Source organism: Chaetomium tenue (genome assembly GCF_020726465.1).
Source record: "Chaetomium tenue strain MPI-SDFR-AT-0079 chromosome Unknown F5144scaffold_7, whole genome shotgun sequence".
Classification (NCBI taxonomy): domain Eukaryota; kingdom Fungi; phylum Ascomycota; class Sordariomycetes; order Sordariales; family Chaetomiaceae; genus Chaetomium; species Chaetomium tenue.
Window position 1 is genome coordinate 279,387 of NW_027117335.1, and position 18,076 is coordinate 297,462.

General features: G+C 56.5%; 5 protein-coding genes across 5 annotated transcripts; 2 read left to right on the plus strand and 3 right to left on the minus strand.

Moving 5' to 3' along the window:
* Window positions 1-549: 549 nt before the first annotated feature.
* Window positions 550-2,562, minus strand: F5144DRAFT_379948 (uncharacterized protein). Its single transcript, XM_066784591.1, has 2 exons — window positions 2,275-2,562; window positions 550-2,148 (listed from the first exon to the last, which is right to left on the minus strand). Exons 1-2 carry the CDS (start codon window positions 2,388-2,390, stop codon window positions 678-680), a joined length of 1,587 nt encoding a protein of 528 aa, XP_066638559.1. The 5' UTR covers window positions 2,391-2,562; the 3' UTR covers window positions 550-677.
* Window positions 2,563-2,608: 46 nt separating this feature from the next.
* F5144DRAFT_585150 (uncharacterized protein) lies at window positions 2,609-4,386 on the plus strand. The gene has a single exon (XM_066789679.1). It carries the CDS (start codon window positions 2,746-2,748, stop codon window positions 4,234-4,236), a length of 1,491 nt encoding a protein of 496 aa, XP_066638560.1. The 5' UTR covers window positions 2,609-2,745; the 3' UTR covers window positions 4,237-4,386.
* Window positions 4,387-5,098: 712 nt separating this feature from the next.
* On the minus strand, window positions 5,099-6,696 carry F5144DRAFT_379995 (uncharacterized protein). The gene is made up of 2 exons (XM_066784592.1): window positions 6,104-6,696; window positions 5,099-6,038 (listed from the first exon to the last, which is right to left on the minus strand). The coding sequence occupies exons 1-2, from the start codon at window positions 6,556-6,558 to the stop codon at window positions 5,234-5,236; spliced, it is 1,260 nt and encodes a 419-aa protein (XP_066638561.1). The 5' UTR covers window positions 6,559-6,696; the 3' UTR covers window positions 5,099-5,233.
* Window positions 6,697-7,360: 664 nt separating this feature from the next.
* On the plus strand, window positions 7,361-8,078 carry F5144DRAFT_380012 (uncharacterized protein). The gene has a single exon (XM_066784593.1). The coding sequence runs from the start codon at window positions 7,401-7,403 to the stop codon at window positions 7,953-7,955; it is 555 nt and encodes a 184-aa protein (XP_066638562.1). The 5' UTR covers window positions 7,361-7,400; the 3' UTR covers window positions 7,956-8,078.
* Window positions 8,079-9,634: 1,556 nt separating this feature from the next.
* On the minus strand, window positions 9,635-17,186 carry F5144DRAFT_585155 (CCR4-Not complex component, Not1-domain-containing protein). The gene is made up of 4 exons (XM_066789680.1): window positions 16,547-17,186; window positions 16,083-16,425; window positions 10,068-16,009; window positions 9,635-10,010 (listed from the first exon to the last, which is right to left on the minus strand). The coding sequence occupies exons 1-4, from the start codon at window positions 16,802-16,804 to the stop codon at window positions 9,972-9,974; spliced, it is 6,582 nt and encodes a 2,193-aa protein (XP_066638563.1). The 5' UTR covers window positions 16,805-17,186; the 3' UTR covers window positions 9,635-9,971.
* Window positions 17,187-18,076: the final 890 nt, after the last annotated feature.

The window sequence follows — 18,076 nt, forward strand, 5'->3', positions numbered from 1 at the left end:
TGGCACAGCGAGCTGGACATGCAGGGCAGCGAACAGGTTGTTGACCTTCCTCCTGCTGAGGATAGGGCGATCGGTTGCTAGGGGCAACACGCCTTGCCGCCAGCCTGCAGCTGGAAATGCATTGGCGCTGCATGCTTGAGACGCTTGAGACGCTGCATTGGCGCTGAAATCTGAGACCCACAAGCCAATGCAACTTCCAGTCGGGTCCGAGTCTTTCCCAATTGATCCCACATCCAATTGCATGTGTTTGAGAATCGGATGTGTGCTGTTTTGGATGGAAAAAGGCACCAATGCGTTGTCATCCAACTTAGCCAAGATCTCGGAGGAATGCATTTTTGCTGAATTGAATTGCATTTTGGAACCCCTTATTCCCAATCCCAATGCCAATCCCAATTCCTACCGTGGAAGCAAGGGCGAGTAACAAGTAGGTCACTCACTCAATTAATTAGAAGTCCCGGTCTCTGGCCTCTTCAACTTCAACACGTCGCTCAACTTGATCTTCCCTTTCGCACCCCAACCCGCCGTTCCGCTCTCCACATCGGGCCTCACCGCAATGTACCTGTCCAACAGCGTTAGCCAACACATGTCCAATTGGAACCTGTCGGGTGTAATTCGGCAGCAGAAAGAACAGGTTCGAGCACATTGACTGCCACCACAGTCAGAACCCAGGAATTGACTTACCAGCCCCACGCCCGCCTGTCCAGCTCAGCCGCGTCAAGGTGATCGGCCCAGCTGTCGAACACGATCCTCAGCGCACCAAGCAACAGCCCCAGGTTCTCCTCCTTCTCCGCCTCCAATGCCTTCAATGTCTTGGCCTTCTTCGGGTTCTTCCCCGTAGAAGCAGCCCCCTCCCCTTGCGCCGGAGCAGCAACGGCCGCACTCCCAAAACTCCTCAATAAATACCCCCGCGCCTGCTCCGGCCGATGAATCTGCATGCCCACCACCCCCGTCGCAGCATGCATCTTGACACCACTCCCATACCCCCCCACCACCACACCCGTCTTCCCAGCCCTTGCAGCCTCCAGATCCAACCCCCACAGCGCCTCCCCGCCCAGCGAGACCTCGGCGCCCGTCTTGCGCAGCCGCTCGCCCAGGGCGGCCGAGACGCAGGTGCGCATGAGGCGCCAGCGGTCCGGGCCGAGCATGGTGCCGCCGAACCAGCGGGTCAGCACGACGAGGGTGTCGGCGGTGCCGGACTCGCGCAGGGCGCGCAGCATCAGGTCGCCGCTCCCCGTCTCGCCGTCGTCGAAGCTCTCCTCGTGCACCCGGCTGATGGCCGAGAAGGCGTCGCGCGGCGGCCGCAGCCGGTAGGCCCACGCGTTGTGCGAGGCCGTTTGGAGGTGGGGAACCTCTGTGAGGAGGGCCTGGATGAGGGGTTTGCGCTGGGAGGGGTCGCTCATGTGGATGGCACGCGCGACGAAGGTCGAGTCTTTGAGGGTGATGGGCTGGCTGGTGGACCAGGTTGGTTTGGAGGGTGGTTTGTTGGAGCTTGGTTCGGAGGGCGCTGTTTCTTCTTTCGTCTTGATCTGTGTCCTTGTGCCTGGGGCAGTACTGCTTGCTTTGACCGTGTCGGTGTCCGCCTTGTCGTCTTGTTCACCCACCTCTTCCTCCCCCTTCCATTCATAACCCCCCCTCTTGAGCACGGCAATCTCCCTGCCCAATACCTTCACGCGCGGCTGACCCTCACCCCATCCCTCCTCATCCGCACTCGGGCCTTTATTCATACCCAGACTGACGGCCTTTGACCTCGAGTTTGCACTGACCACGGCCTGGCCTAGGCTGAGCCGGCTCGATAGTGGTTGTTCAGGCATGGTATGTCGTAGGATCTCCACGGCAAACGCAAGAACTAGCGGCGCTCTGTTCGTCTCGATTACCGAATTTGAGATGCGTTCCTCGTCCGTGCACAATGGCAACTCGAGTGACTTCTCTAGCTCTTGCGGTGTTAGATCCGCGGCCTCGGCCATGAACGGGTTGGTCTTGGCCCGCTTGGTTTGCGGCGTAACTGAGTCTGGAGCTCCACGCTTGCTCGTGGCAGTTGGACCGCGTTTAAGTGACGCCTTGCAAGCATTTTGTAGTGCTCTGCCGCCCTTCTCGTCCTTGATCGCCGACTGCACTGTTTCGAGGGGAGCTTCGGCGATCTGCTTGATGCTGTGGGCGGCATGAGCCGGGACATTTCCATAGGTACGCGGTAGACAAGTGCACATCGGCTCTCCCATAGCTGGCCCGTCTCTCGGGCCGGTATATACCGAATGTGAGCATGAATACTTTGCTTACCTTCTCAAGTCGACAGCCTGGAGAGCCTTAATTTGCGTCATGGCCTGCATCATCGGTGTTTTCCGGACGACCGTGACGAGCCGGAGAAGCTCCTGCAGGTCTTGTTGTGTCGCCATCTTTATGATCGATGCTTACGGAAGCCAGTTTGATGGAAAGTTGAACTTTGTGTCATTGGAGATGGAAGGTTGAACCCGGCATGTCGGAGACGAACCATGGCATCCTTGCTCGTGTTAGATAGGAGTGAGTTGAAATGAGCTTATGTAATCCTAATGAGAGACCAAGATTGGCCCAAAAGATCCTTGCTCAAACTGAGCCTTGAATTTCAACGCCGACTCACTCGGAAACATACAAGTCCCATACCAAGTACATATCACGGTAACAAAGTTTGGTCAAATTCACGGAAGTGGCGCCAGGATGAGGAGGTGACAACTGCAAACAACCCTTAAAAACAGAACCCACATAACGGCCACCATGGCCTCCCGCCTTCGATTACCACGGCAGCTCACAGCTCACCTTCGCTGCCCTCACATCTACTCATACTCGAACTCATACTCCAACTCATACTCCCGAAGGTTCACCCTCTCAGCTACCCTACAAACTCCCAAACAGGAACAGCCTCCACGCCCATCTTCACGTTCCGGCAAAATCCCCAACGAGCCTCAACCCCTCGATCACCTAGTCAAGGAATATAAGTGGCCCCTCTTCGGCGCCGGCATCTCGGCCCTCGCAATAGGCCTCTACATCTCCCTCGTCATCACCAGCTCGCTCAAAGACAAATCCGACGACTCTCCCCACCCCCACTCCCCCCCCTCCTCCTCCGTGCCCCCCAACCACTCCTCCCCCTCCGAATTCGACGACGACACCACCAACAACCATGCCACCACCTCCCAACCCATCCCCACCGGCCTCCCCGCCAAACTCGACACCAGCACCGCCGCCACCGGCCACATCACCGCGCAAGCCTTCGACAAATCCCTCAACACCCCCGAATGGCTGATGGGCATCACCGGCCTGCGCAAGCAAATCGCCCGCGAAGCACGCGGCCACGTGCTCGAAATCGCCGTCGGCACGGGCCGCAACCTAGCCCACTACACCTGGGACGAGGTGATCTCGCAATCCCAAGACGAGACGGAAGCCCACGCCGCGCGCGAACGCGAACGCCTCGCCCGCCTGCTCGACCAGCACCGCCCCGGCGGGCCCACCCTCCACAACCAACAGCAGCAGCAGCAGCAGCGGGGTGGTGCTGTGGGCTCGTTCCCCGGCGAGGTGCTGAGTTTCACCGGTGTGGACGTGAGCGCGGACATGATGGGGGTGGCGCGCGACCGCATCCGCAGCGCCGTGCCGGGGCTGGACCGCCTGATGCGCCGGCGGCGCGTCGAGGCGATGCCGCGGCTGCGCGTGGACGAGGTCTGCGACGAGGGCCTGCCCGTGGTGGAGGTGCTGGACGGGCGCGTGCGCCTGGTGCTGGGGGATGCGTTGAGGGGGCTGCCGGCGCCGCCCGCGCTGTCGCTGTCGCTGCCGCTGCGTTCAGAAGCTGGGGAGGGGGGTGCGGTGCCGGCGCCGAATGTGGAGGCGCCGACGAAGTATGATACAATTATCCAGACGTTTGGGCTGTGTAGTGTGGCGGACCCGGCCCGGCTGCTGGCCAACATGGCGGGCATGGTGCAGCCGGATACGGGCCGGGTTCTGCTGGTGGAGCACGGGCGCGGGAGCTCCAAGTGGGTAAACAAGGGGCTGGACGAGACGGCGGGCAAGCACTTCCGCAAGTTTGGGTGCTGGTGGAACAGGGACATTGAGAAGCTCGTGCTGGACGCGGTGGAGGAGATCCCGGGCCTGGAGCTGGTCCGGCTGGAGCGGCCGTTGTGGCTTCAGGCTGGCACCACGCTGCTGATTGAGTTGAAGGTCAATAGCCAAGCTTTGGGTTACGGTGACCAGAAGCCACCCGGCAGTGGTTGGAGGTAGGGGTTTGTGGGCTGTTAGTGTACGTGCTGCTGCTTGTATAAGTCGGGCTTGCTTGTTGTACGATACCACATAAATCCATACGGTACCCAACGAAGTCTCGTTGGATAACAAGAATTCGCGGTCAGGTTTCCAAGTTAACATGATAGTAATAACCATCTTCATGATTGATGGGAGATTGATTGTATTTCGTCTTCCGACACCACCACCTTGCCCATCCTCGGGACTCTTGTAGCCGACGCTCCATCCACGGACGTGTCTAAACAAACTAGGCTCTGTCTATCCCATCCATCTTGGCGCCATTCCTAGCCCCAAAACCATGGCACTCCGTCTCTCTAGGTGTGTAGATATCACCCCTGACCAACCGTAGCAAGTTCGTACCGTAGAACGGGCTGAGGTGTGCCGTGATACAGATACAGGTCAAATCCCCGTTGATCCGGGCCGGTCCTGGCACCGCCTCTTCCCGAGCCCTTCATCATTCTTGTCCGTCTTCCATCTTCATTTCTCCGAATTTTCGTTGCCCTCTCCCAGCCCGGGGATCCACCCCATCCCACCCAAGCCCCTGTTTTTTCTACCAAAACATCGACCGAGGAGAGAAAAGAGAAATCGGAGAGATAGGAACCAAGAAAAACGCAACGTAAAAAATAGCAACATAGCCACCACCGCCCCCTTTGCCGGCTCTCCAGCCTCCAGAACGCCAATTTGCAACCCACATCAGCTAAGCCAGCCATAAACGCCGTGGACCTTAGCCTCTTCTATGGGAAGACCTGGCCTCGATGAAACTCCAAACAAAAAAAAAAAGAAATCAGAAAACCCCACAGGACGATAATAACAGTGACAATAGCAAAAGAAATCATAACAGCAAAACACCATCGCAAGCTGGCGGAACCACCCGCCCAGCTTCTTCATCGTACAAGGGTGCGGTCGCATCGTCGGCATAAAGCCAAGCGAGCAGACACGCACACCTCACCAGGGCCCTGGCAAGACACCAGACCCCGGCTTAGTAATCGAGCAGCAGCCCATCGAGCTCCTCGAGCGCAATGTTCTCGGGACTGCGGTCCCACTCCAGCATGCCCTCATACTTGGTCCAGCCGTCCACGTCGCCATCCTTTTTCCCGAAGTAGTGAAGAGCCATGGTCGACGGTCGGATGGCCGGGCTGGACACGAACGACGCCGCAAACCCGCCAATGGCACCAAATAGCGAGCTCTCGTCCCTTTCGAGATCCATTATGCTCGCTGTCTGGTCGGCGGGCGCTGCGTTGTTCGACGAAAACAGGTCGTCATTGAGTTTCCTCTTTTGCAGACCGTCAGCCGTCTGTGTGAACTCCTTCTCGTCCTTCTCTAACGGCGGCGAGCCCGCGCGCCCGTGGCGGGCCGAGGTGCTGTGCACTATTGGGCGCGGCCGCATGTAGAAGCCGCTGGCGGCGAAGGATCCGACGGGTGTGCCGGGCATGGCAAAGTCGTCGTCCTTGTCATCAAACTCTGGACTTGAGAGGTCGACCTCGGGACTTGGGCTGAGCTCGCGCCGCCGTTCCATGTCGGACTCGTCCGCGGTCATGGACGGTGCACTGGACGGACTCGGCGAGATGATGCTGCGAGTGTGTGCGAGAAAGCTCATTGTCGAGGACGCCTGGGATGGGTCTGGTAGCGGCAGGTGTGGGTAGGTTGTGAGGTAGAAGTAGGTCCGACGCGGGTGGACCGACTCCAGTTCTTTGGCAAGCGGGCAAGGGGTGAGGGCCGACCATGTTGATCGCTTGAGGTAGGAGGCTAGTCGCGAGGAGACGATAGCGCACGGATTCGCGGATCTAGGCAAAGCGTTGTGTTAGCGCCAATGTACCGCAAGTAAAAACAATTAAGCGGCAGGACTTACTGTTGGACAATCTTGAGCTGCAGCATCAAGACAGCGGCGAGCTCTTTTACCAAGTGCGGTCGATTCCCCGAATTTTGCAGCAGGATGATGACTGCCTCGACAATTTCGTCGTTGATCCCCTCCATGTCAATTGTTTTTGGGCCCGTGCCCTCATCCTCGCTCATCTCAATGGAGGGGCGGCGCTTGGTGGGCGGTGACGGCGGCGGTGTGTTGACTACGTCGTCGCGTTTCTTGGACAAGCGGCGAACGGGTGGCGCATCATCCGAGGATTCGCTAAAGGAGCGCTTCAGCCGTTTTGTTGGCGGCTGGCTGTTTTTGATAGGAGAGGCTGGAGAGGCGGGCGAGGCCATCGAGGACGCTCGGTTTGTTGGTGCGCGGCTAGCATGGGACCCAGGGACGTGAATGCCCAGCGAATGCAGCGACAGCGTCTTGTGGCGTGTATTATACGGCCGCATGATTGCTCAAGGATGCAAAAGCAAAAGAGAACACGACAAGGTGCGACGGATTTGCGGCTTGCGACGAAGCCCGGAAATTCCCCTCTATGCAATACACGGCGGCTGGTCTTGGATGGATGTTGGATCGCCAGGAGCACGTCTAAGCAGGGTCAAAAAATACCAATGCACCTCTGGCGCACGTGTGAAACCACCAACAGTCCGGCAGAACAGAAACCCTTTTTTTTCCGCACGAGGACCCGAGCCGGAAATGAAATCAATCGAAGGTGCTGAGAGAAGATGATCAGGCAAGGGAAGAAGGCAAGATCAAAAACAACAACAGCGAGACGGACGGAGGGTTCGGAGATGGGGGAGGGATGGAGGGAGGACCCGGGCATGGAAGCCAGGGAAAGCCGTAACTTTTTTTTACGCTTTACCGATTGGGGAGGTGGGTTGGCACAGGACTGTTTGAATGATACGTACTTGGTAGAAGGGGGCGACGACTTCGATGCGCCGAGCCCAGGCTGCCAAGCCTTGCAGACGGGTGCGGCGGGAACCACTCAAAACTCGATTTTTATGCAGGGATGGCAGGGGCTCACCAGCCGAAAAGGCGGTATGAATCCACTTTTTGGAGTAAACCTCCCGATGTGTGTGGCTGCAACAGCTCGAGTACCCCCATGCAGAGATTGACTGACCAGCAGGCGAGGAGCAGGCATGGCAAGAAACCCTGTCTCCCTGCAACTGCATGTAAGAGAGGCTCTCAGCTGAGCGGAGACATCCCACACGCACGGGCCCACAAAAACTTTCCCGTTGACACACGACAGGTTCTGATTCTGGGTCCCGTTCTGATCCCAAAGAGCCAATCGATGCCGTTGCGAAGAGGGTCAGAGCGACCCTCGGCGAGGCATGAGCGGCGAGACGCGTTTCCCGCTTGCCGTCATCGCCGTGGTCTTTTTTGCCAGATTGGCCTTTTCCTGCGCCAGTTGGTGACATCAGCCCTCCCCCGCAGCGACCCGACGACGCCTGCCTCCAAAAAAAAAAAAATGCGAACCCCTCCTTCCATGGACGAGATCACATCAAACAGGCAACACCGGGGTGCATCGCTGCAAGCCGTTCCTCTCTCGGTCTCTCTCGAAGTCAAGGAGCCTCGCATAATCAAGTTCCGAGCCGAGAGAAGAGAAGTGGATTTCGGGATTCGTCCTCGACATCCCGTTCGCCCCTCGAACGCCTTCCCGAGAAAGCTTCCCCACCAACCTCTCACCGCTCAGGTACCCCCAGCAAGAAATGGCAGCGGATTGGTTTCCCGGACCACCAGAAACACCACGCGACAAAGAAAACGGTTAGATTTCCACGTCACTTCGCAGCCCGCATCGCTGCTTCGTGAATATAATACACAGTATGTAATAAGAATCAGACTTTAAAAGAATAATGCCCTTATAATTACCGCATGATGACGACGGCATTCGAGGCTACCTCGGTAGGCAACCCAGCAGACCTGGCGAATAAACTTTTTGTTGTCCAAACGTTAACCGCGCTCTCAATTTCCTGGTGTTCCCGTCGAGCCGTTGCCACGGCCCACTTGCTGTATGTGCTGACAGCGTTCACCTTTCCCCGCCGCACTAGTTCGGATGCAGTTACCTCGTCATGTCGATTACCGTTAGCCAATCATGAGGGGTCGATTGCGTTTGATTGCTTCTTTCGGCCGATTCCCCAGGGAAGCTCCCCGCTCGGACCTGGCTGGGGTGCCTTTCTGGGCGCAGGACCCTTCATCTGTCCCGCCGTTGGCCCGGCAGGCAGAAGGCAGAAGGCAGAAAAAGCGAAATCCCGCCGCCCGCTCACATTCCTTTTCTGAAACGCAGGTTGGAGTCGGCGACAAACAAAAGTGCTTCGTCCCAGGTAATAGGCATGTTCTGTCTCCGCCGGGTCTCCCTCTCCAAGTCGACCACTCTTAATCAGGCCACCTCAGACCATCTCAGACATGGGGTACACGAGGCGTGTTTTGTCTCACCGGGTGGCTGCACCGAATCGTCGATCTTTCGTTTGCCCCGTCGGCGATCAATATCGGGACTGTGTGACCTTGTTGGGCTCGAATACATACAGCAGCGACATTGTTACATGCGACCCGTCTCTTCCTGTTTCTCCGACGTCTCCCTTGCCTCGACCGCATTCCCGCGCATTTATTAACTGGTACGACTATAGAATGCACATGTATGTACTTTCCCGAATCCGGGTGGTTGGTGCCTGATGGTTGGGCAACGCATTGTGTAAGGTAAACTATGTGTAATTGAAATGATATTTACGTCAACAAAGTGCTTCGGTAATTGGCTCGAGATTGGTTCCCACAGCGAAGTAGACAGTAATCCTTTTTATACTACCTTTAACGACTACCGCATTTTGCTCCCACATAAGAACTTTGACACCTTGAGCAACCCCGGCAAGGAAAACATATTCTCATCACATTTCATTTTTGAATCACAACACTCGGACCGTCTTGCGTCACAATACCTAACTCAACCTGGGATCCCAATGTAAAATTCAAACAAAATTCCTCGCACCACGCCACCGTACGCCCAAATGCCATTCAAGTCCTCCGGTCATCTCGGATATACCTTACCTACCTAACTACGTAGTATACAAGTATGACAAACCCCGCCCCCTCCAAGCCGGAATTCCCAGCCACTCTTGCCTTCGGACGACAAGGATACGCACGATCGACGGCGACCAGGCCCCTCAAAATTCACTAGACCAAGCCTCATTGAATATCGACGTCATATTTGCTGTTTCTTCCCCTCCTTTTGAAATCCTGTGAACTCGTGATCGGCATCTGGGGCGGGGATCGCTTCTTCCTCCCCGCGGTCCCCCGCCAAAAAGAAGGTGGCAAAGACGCAAGGGAAAGGGGCTATCCGAAAAAAAAGAAAGAGGAGGCTGGCTTGGGAACAAGAACAAGGCGTCAGCTGAGGGTGGGTGAACATCGCTTACCAACAAACCAACGAACCATGAACCGCATATTGGTTTACCAGGATATACCAACTTACAGAAATCTACTTGGCTTGCAACGCGAAACTCGCTCAACATACGTAGTCGGTAATAGAGAGAGATTTGGTCGAATCATCAAGATGTTGGTAGTTGTGCTGCCTGTTTTGTATGAGCACATCGATAGAACGCAGAATACACATTGCCTCCCCTCCCCTAACGCCTTCCCATGCTATACGTCATCTAAGCGCGCGTGTTAAACACAAGGCGGCTTCATATAAATACATAGACCATCTGATTGGGTTTCATATCCACGGTCTTTTCGCTCTTTGGGTCGTCCGTAGACTGGGGTGCTTTCCCCGTGTTCCGCTGGTGGCAGCATAATATATCCGCACATCTTCGTGCTTGCCTTGAACACTCATCACAACGCTCCGTCGCCATGTTTTGACTGCATCTCCTCCCGCTTACGCAGGCCGGATGAGCTCAGCAAACCGCTGACCAACCTATTCCATCATGATTAGCCCATCGAGTAGACAAGCAAGCAAGACGCGGGAACTTACCTCCGGCTCTGCTTTGATAAATTGCAACTCAAAGAAGTTGTACTTCTCATTCTTGATCAGTTCGAGCGTGGTGACCATTAGGCCCCACGGATGTGGCAAGAACCCGAGGATCCTCTCGAGCAGGACGCGTGTGATCTGCTGGCGGATTTCTGCCTCCTCCGGGTCTGACATGTCCTGCCCAAATAGTTCGAGGAGCGCCTGACTGAAGTAGTTGGTCGACGCGTTGGGGAACCTTAGCTCGTTCACCATGCTGCTGAGAAGATAGTATCTCGCGTCGGGAGACACCTCGCTGATGAGCATGTGCAGCGTCTTGAAGTCCGGTGCACCGGGCACAAAGATGGTCGACTCGCTCTTGTTGCCCGCGCGGGTGACGGCAAAGTGAGCGAATTGGGCAACCACCGCGTCGATGACCTGCCGATTCACCGGGATCGGGACGAAACCGAACATGGTCTCCTGTTCTTCAACCTTGTTGATGGCGTGGCTGATCTGGGCAATCGCATCTTCCGACGGGCCATTTTGCAGCGCCTGCTCTAGGATGTGGAGCAGCCCAATGTCGCGAAGTACGCCGGCCGAGTCAAACAAGGTCAAACCAGGCTCCCTCATCTCGGGAAGCCTGTCTACCTTGAGCCCCGGTTGAAGGGGCTCAGGGAGCTTGTTGACCGTGGCTGGGGTGGCGGCAAGAATGAAATTGATGATTTGTGTCGTGTGTGGTGGCAGGCTCCGGCACAACTCCGCATGGTTCGCAGCAAGGTACTCGGGGAAATCGTGGTGGAGGATGCCCAGCAATCTCAACACCCCTTGGTACATGATTTTGCCTAGGGGCGGCACGTCGACCGGCTTTAGTAGGTTGGCCACATACTCAAAGAACTGGGTAAGCAACTTCGTGAATGGTGCCCATCCCGCTCCATCGGGTAGGCGTAGGATCACGGGCATAAAGTTACGATGCGTCAGCAGATCCGACCAACCAAAGAGGAATCCCGGGTACATGGCCGGTCGGATATCGTACAGGCGTGCCGCAACCTTTTGGATGGCTTGGTGGTAGTCGCCCTCGGGAAGATGCCCGACCAAATCCGCCAGCTCGTGTATGATGAGTGCGAAGAACCGGAAGAAGACCCGTTGGTTGAAGTTCTCCCCGCGCTTGAGGTGATGAATGTTTAGCACCAGCACACAGAGAGCCAAGGCCGAGTCCAAGAACGACACAGCGGTCAACAGGTCGTCGTCCTCGTGGGACTTGACGAAGACCATGACCAATTTGACCAGCGCTTCAATAGCGTGGAAGCCCTCCGTCACGCTACCTCCAGACACACAGGTTTGGTCAAACCGCTCAACAGACTTGTCGAGGGCTTGCCGAGTGAAGAGGAAGAAGTCGTCGGGCTTGCTAACAAGACGGCGTGAGCGCAGTTGCTGGACAAAGATGGAAGTGGACTTCTCGGTCGCAAAGTGGTTGTTGCAGAGATGAATCCATTCTTCAAAGACGTAATCCATCTGATCCAATTGGATCGCGTCGCGTTCCTCCTTGCTCAAGCCGGCGGGGAGATCCGGTGGCGGGGCTAGCACCTTGGCCTTGAAGCGTGCTCCGCCGGGAACTTCTGGCTCCTCTGTGATCCACGTCCATGCCTCCTCCAGACTTCGCACAAAGTCGGCAAATAGAGCTAGCGGGGTGTCGGTTAGGAGCGTAAGGTCCAAGACATGCTCGAAAAACGTCAACGACCCTTCCTTGCGCTGTTGCAGAAGCTTTGCTGTGGCCGCGTCGATGCTCCTCCAATCGATGAGGTCGGTCCGGAGCAATGCGGTAATGAGGGGCAGGTTGAGGAAGAACTGGCCGGGTTGTTGGTGGAATAACTGGCGGATCTGTTCGCTAATAACGGGGCCGGCAATCTTTCGGAGGGTTTCCAGAACATGTACCAAGCTCTCCAGGAGCAGGTCACCCTCGGGTTGGCGGAAGAGGAGCTGAGAGATCTGATTCGCGGCATAGGCGGCAAACTCCTCCGATGTCTGTTGGGTCTTGATGATGAGCTGGACAAGAGCGTCGACGATGTCTAGGACTGGGTGCGACCGGGGAAGCTCGTCGAAATGATCTTCGGTGGTGTTCGTCGCGGCCGCTGTCAGCTGTTCCAGTAGCTTGTTGACCCTCTCGGCAATGCTCCGAGAGTCGACCTGGTTGATTCCTGCCTGCCGACCATTGGCGAGTCCGGCGTGTGTTTGGGGATAGTGTTGCAGCTGCACTCCTAAGAGAGGCATGGATGGCGTTTCGGCGGGCGTTGGCATGTTGCTGACGGTGTTGTACTGATCGCCGAGCGCCTCGTTCGCCAGAGATCGAGTATCCGACGCAGAAGGCCCGTGCGAGGGGCCCGTAGCCGCAGGGATCACCCTTGACTGGCGAGCGAAATCGTCATAGATGGCCATCTGCTCGGCATTGAGGCCGGTGAGGTTAGGCTGTAGTTTGAAGGGGTGGGGGATGGTCATTGCCCAGCGGCTCAACCCGTGGTCGACGTAGGGGTCAGAGGGCCGTTGGGCCCGGTGGCGCCGTCGCGCCTCCAGTTCAACCTCCATCAAGTCTTCGATCTCCGGAATAGCACGCTCCTCGGCGCACTTCTCGATGATGCTCGAGGCCAGATCAAGGTTGGAGTTGACACACAGCATGATTATGCCCTCAGGCAGCCCCTGGGGTAAATCGGCGGAGAGATTACGCAAGTAGTTGGCGAGGTTCGCGCGCAACGGCTCCTTGGACGTGACAAGCGCCAGGCTACCGGCGGTAGACTTGACCATATTGATTGCCGATGTCCGTACCTTATTCTCATCTGGTTCCGTGGCAAAGTCCTTGCGGACCATTTGATGCGTCGATATCGCCGCAATCGTGACTGAACGATCAACGACGGGCTGGATAATATCCTGCAACGCGCGCGTCAAGGCTTGTCGCACAATGTCATGCAGCTTGGCAGCGCTGACGACCTCGGTCTGAGGAATCGATAGGTTCGGACCAAGATCAGGTATGGTATAGGCGGGATGAGATGAGAGGGAGCTGTTGACTCCGGGCATGCCATTGAGGGAGAGGCTTTCAAAGTTCTCGAGGGCCTCCGGCCCGAGCATGTCGCCCAGCTCTTCGATGGGAGCCCTATTAAGGATCTCGCCGGAGGGCTCGATGGCTTTGTGGTCTAGGTTGAGACCCTTGCAAAGAACCTCAATCTCGAACTTGAGGTTCAACTTCAGCTCGGCGTTGTGGTAGAGCTCAATCAGGAGATGGATAATATCCATCAGCCAAGGATTGGGCGGTTTGAAGACGTTTGACGAGGCACCCTGAATCAGGACTTTGCACACGAATGGGATGACGACGATGAGGCGCTTGGTATCATGAGCCTCAATGAGAAGCTGCTTGAACGCTATATGTCTGTGCTTGATTGGTTTGTCGCGCGCCAGAGTCAAAAGTCCGAGCCAACCGCCGAGGTTCTTAAGATGCGTCCGTTCGGTGGAATTCTGCATGGTGAGCTCAGAGTTCAACATGCGCGACACGCTTATGTAGGTCTCTCGCTGGACCTCTGCCCAAAGCGCCTTGTCCTTGAACTGCCTGACGAGTTCAAGGTAGACGTGATGGTAGTTTGGCTGCATCTTCGCCCGCTCTTCGACCAAGTGACTGGCGAACCACTGCTGATGTCTTGACTCTAGCATCTCGTGGATATCCTCGAACATGGACTGTAGCGTGGTATCGGTTAGGTTGTTGAGCACGAACTGGATCTTCCCTTGCTCGTCTTCACTAGGTTCCTCATAGACAACGCCAGGCGGGGGCGGGTCCACGTTGACCGAGGCGAAAGGTGGTGGGTGCTGTTCCGACCCTATGCCATCTTCTAGGTTGCCGTTTGTCAAGCTGTCATGACGGAGAACCCCTGAATTGGCTAGGTTGGTGCCGTTGCGAGACCGAGCGAGCTCCTCGTCGTGCTCCTGGGCTACTTCTTCCGCCTTCTTCCACGCCTCAGTCCCCTGTAGGCCGGGGATTTGGAGGAGCTGCGCACAGAAACCCGGCCACTCACGCAGGCGGCCAAATAGTTGCATGAGAGCCTGCAAGCCAAACTTGTACATGGACTCGTCGGGATGGTGGTCTCGGACCGCTTCGAGAATCATGCCCAACCCGATCTGGAGCGGGAGATCGGAAATCAGCTTGTGGGATATGATGCCGCCAAACAGGACTGCAGTGGTAGCGAGTGCTTCGAGCGGGTAGTCAACATAGTGCGCGTACTCGTCGAATAGGCCATGTATCATGCACGCGAAGATGTCCTGGTCCAGGGGGTCGCGAGATCGCTTGTACCGCTCCAAGATTTCGACGACGTTGCGGACCTGAATCTCATCGCCATACATCTTCTTGTAATGTTCTTCCATTTTGGCATTGGCGGCTAGCGGCAGTGCGTTCCCATCACGCCCGTTCGCGTCGATGATGTCGTCGAAGCCTTCCCCGTAGTTGATGAGCCTTGGATACACGGTGATGCAGGTTCGTTGAACGACGATCAGCTCTTGCATCGGCGACTTGGGTAAGAACTCCTCCAATATTTGCAGTAACCCATGGACCGTTCGGACTTGCAACGTGGTGCTCGCCTTGACGGGAGGTTGGCCTTCCGGGGGCCGCTGGTATTGCAGCTCGAAGTTCGCCTTGATCACCAGAAATTGCAGAAGGGCTCTGGCCATTTCGGGGCTCCTGTCAGCGTTCCGCCGAGCCCACTGCTGCAGATCGAGGTACCCTTCAGCATGGGCCAAAGCAGTCAAGTCAAGTCCGAAGCCGATGGGTAAGTAGACGAGCTCGTCAAGCCAGTTTTGGCGGACCGCATGCTCAAAGATGAGCGGCAGGCTGATGGGCTTTAGGGCGTGCGCATCGATTAACCGCTGCTTGACCCACTCTTTGTCTCTCCTCCAGAGGCTATCCATGACGAAGTCGGCTTCAGGTGACCTGGTCAGGAAGTTATCGAAGAGGGAAACAAGCGTATCCTCGGCCATGCTTGGCCAGGGCTTCGGCACTCCGAAAGCCGAGACAACAAAGATAGCTAAATTGGGCACAACGACGTCTTGAAAGAGGCGCTTCGCTTCGATGCTCTGAGAGGCGTGCATCGAGTGGAGCGCAACGTTGAAGACAGCAGAGAGGGCCGCCTCGGAGACCAGCGGGTGTTTAACTGCGTATGCTGCCGTTTCTTGTATCGGAAGAGGGGACTGCGCGTACTCTTGCACCGTGAAGGTCGGCTTCAGCCCGGGGACGGTTGTTGCATCGAGCTGTTCCGGTTTGAGGGATGCGAAAGCACAAATGAAGGAGAGCTGTGTTTCGGGGTTCTCCCACTCCCCACCCCACAGTTGCTGGATGTTGAACCGATCACTGTCCTCCCGTGCTATCGGTAGCAGGGCGTTGTACAGACGTAGAAATTGGGCCGATGTGACCCGAGCCCCGCTATGGTCGAAGTACGACACCACCTCTTGCCACCTGAAGCTGTCAGGCAGGATGCGCCTGAGGGAGGCGACGAGGACGGAAGGGTTGTGGCGGGGGGTCTGGCTGATGGTCGTGTACATCAATGCCACGGATACCTGTTCCTCGCTGAAGTGGACGTTCGTCGGACGGTTTTGGAGATATCCCGTACAAGACTCTTCGTCTAGGGTGAATACTAGACCAGAGCGATGGATATAGAGGGCAAGCGCGTTGACCGGCTTGTCGGCGAGCATGCGTACGAGGTCGAGTGCGGCGAGCACTTGTGAGGGCGGCGGCTTCGCGTCAGGAGACTGGGCATATCTATGTTGCACCTTGTGTTCCAATTCTCGCTTCGCAGCGGCATTGAAGTTCGGGGGGTGGACTTGGATGAAGCGGTCGACGAGCTCGGCGACGAAATCGGGCTCTAGGTCAGTAGTGGGGTCACCGGTTGGCCGGCTTAGAATATTAACAAAGGTCGGGAAGTTCGTCGACAGGATGGCATCGGCTGAGGAGGAGAAGGGCAGCTTGTCAGTAGCGGTCGCAGGCGGTCCATGGATGGCGGGTGGTAGTCAGCTCACCTTTGGTCTTCAGATCGGACCTAGGCCCCAGCTTGAAGGCGAGAGCCAACACTGTCTTCCCCAAAGCATCTAGTTGGAAATGTTCCATGAAGCCGGAGAGGTCGAAATCGCGGAAGATGTCCTCGCTGCCGGTTTCGATAGACTCTGCAATCTTCCTGGCTTGGGGGAATTCTCGCGACAGCTTTCGCATCTCGGCTTTGAGGATGTGATGGTTCCCCGGGTTCGTCCCCTGCATGTTCGCCGCCCCGGATCTGTTGAGGCTCGGGAATATCTGAGAGGCATTTGCGGCCACCAGTCGCGCGAAGTATTTTGTAAACACATCCATGCCGTGTTCATCGAGTAGCTAGTACGAGAGAAGAGTGATGTTAGCGAGTTGGAGATATCATAGGCGGTGGGGCTACCCGACAATGGCACGTCAGGCCATATGCCACACGCCACATGCCACATGCCACAATTTGCATTACCTTCCGCAGAGACTCTAATTGCGACTCCCACTTGTGAGGATCTTCCTTGTCCTCCTTGATGGTGCTCAGAAGCAGGTAGACCTGGGCGACTGCTATCTTGGTCAAGGAGTTGGAGCCGGTGGGGCTGCTGGTACTGGGGCTGGCAGCCGCACTCAGCGCAGCGGCGTGAGAAGGATGTGGGGAGTGGGCGATGCCAGTGTAGATGGGGTGCGCTGCTGGGCTCGGCGAGAAGGTTCCCGGTCTGGGTTGGGCGACCATGGATTATGGGGGGGAGAAAAAGGAGGGAAGGGTGACACTACTATCCCCTGGCGGATAGAGCCACTTTCCTCTTTCTTTATTGGGCCGGGAATGTAGACGGGGCCTACGAGGAAGATCGACTTGCTTGGTCGCGAGGGATGGAGATGACTTCGGTGCGCTTGCTCGGGACGGCGGGTTGCAGATGCGGCATGGACTGGCAGTTGCTGTCGGTCAGTCCGTATTCGACGGAGCAGTCGATAAGTCACTGGCTTTGCTGAATTGGTAGTCTGGGGCTGGCTGTGAGGAAGTGCGTTTTTCGCCGTCAGAAGTCGAATGGAAAGAAATAGGTCGGTCACTGGAGCTCCTAGCCAGGCTGGCCCGCTCGGTGGGCTGTGTGTGGTCCGTGCTGAAACGTGAATGCTGAGTTTCTCTCAGTGCCATTTTGGCGACTCTATTTTGGCGAGTTCGCCCGTTGCGGGGAGGGGCAAGAGAGTACGCACGGGCCAGGTTCTTGGCCTACCCGTGACTTCCAGGTTCCTTCCATAAGGCAGTTCTCGATCGATGGGAGAGGTTCTGCATTCTTCACAATGGATGGAATTTTTAAGGTTGTCGGGTCATCCAAACTTTTTGTGCATTGTAGGGCAATGACCGCCTACCTGCCTACATTACCTTCTACCCTTCCTAAAAGATGTGGAAACTGTTGAATCATCAGATCACCGTACAATCAATGAGCACGCCTGAGCTACGAAAAATAGTTGTTGCCAAGCCCACGACCTACCTATTTCAACCGACTTTCTTCCTCGATTCCAAGTTGGGAAAATGCCTTGTCTCCTTTTTGTTTGTTGCCCCGACTTGGTTGACATGCGACATGGGACATGCAACCAGGCAAGTGAGAGCAAGTCAGCATCCTTACACTATGCCCCATGACTGGCCGATCAACTCCCTCCACATCCACAGGAAAGCTTGCTTCGAATGCAAGACCCGTAATGACCCGTAACTCATCCCAGGCACACACATCAGGCTGGCTGACACTGCTGGATGCCTTTCACCCAGAATGGTGTTGGATCAGCCTGTAGGCTCGCATCCAACTGCTGCTTGTTTGATCTTAGCGCCCCCCATTTGCCCATCCTTGGCCTCGAGGCCCGCACAGCAACCAATCGAGGACCCCTGACTGTACACCCCAGCCTCCAAGACCCATGAATAATCTCTAAATCTGGGGGCGGAAAAGGAGCCTTTCGGGACGATGGTTCGGCCCTCGCAGCAGCATGGGATCAATCGCGTGCGTCTTGCCGC

Excerpts from the sequence above, each read along its gene's own strand:
- F5144DRAFT_379948 (XM_066784591.1), bottom strand. The coding sequence starts at position 2,390 with ATGGCGACACAACAAGACCTGCAGGAGCTTCTCCGGCTCGTCACGGTC. Across the intron at positions 2,149-2,274 it reads CAGGCTGTCGACTTGAGAAG|CATCAAGCAGATCGCCGAAG; the intron begins GTAAGCAAAGTA and ends TGCCGCCCACAG.
- F5144DRAFT_585150 (XM_066789679.1), top strand. The coding sequence starts at position 2,746 with ATGGCCTCCCGCCTTCGATTACCACGGCAGCTCACAGCTCACCTTCGC.
- F5144DRAFT_379995 (XM_066784592.1), bottom strand. The coding sequence starts at position 6,558 with ATGCGGCCGTATAATACACGCCACAAGACGCTGTCGCTGCATTCGCTG. Across the intron at positions 6,039-6,103 it reads CAGCTCAAGATTGTCCAACA|ATCCGCGAATCCGTGCGCTA; the intron begins GTAAGTCCTGCC and ends CGCTTTGCCTAG.
- F5144DRAFT_380012 (XM_066784593.1), top strand. The coding sequence starts at position 7,401 with ATGCCGTTGCGAAGAGGGTCAGAGCGACCCTCGGCGAGGCATGAGCGG.
- F5144DRAFT_585155 (XM_066789680.1), bottom strand. The coding sequence starts at position 16,804 with ATGGTCGCCCAACCCAGACCGGGAACCTTCTCGCCGAGCCCAGCAGCG. Across the intron at positions 16,426-16,546 it reads AATTAGAGTCTCTGCGGAAG|CTACTCGATGAACACGGCAT; the intron begins GTAATGCAAATT and ends CTCTCGTACTAG. Across the intron at positions 16,010-16,082 it reads GTCCGATCTGAAGACCAAAG|CCGATGCCATCCTGTCGACG; the intron begins GTGAGCTGACTA and ends TCTCCTCCTCAG.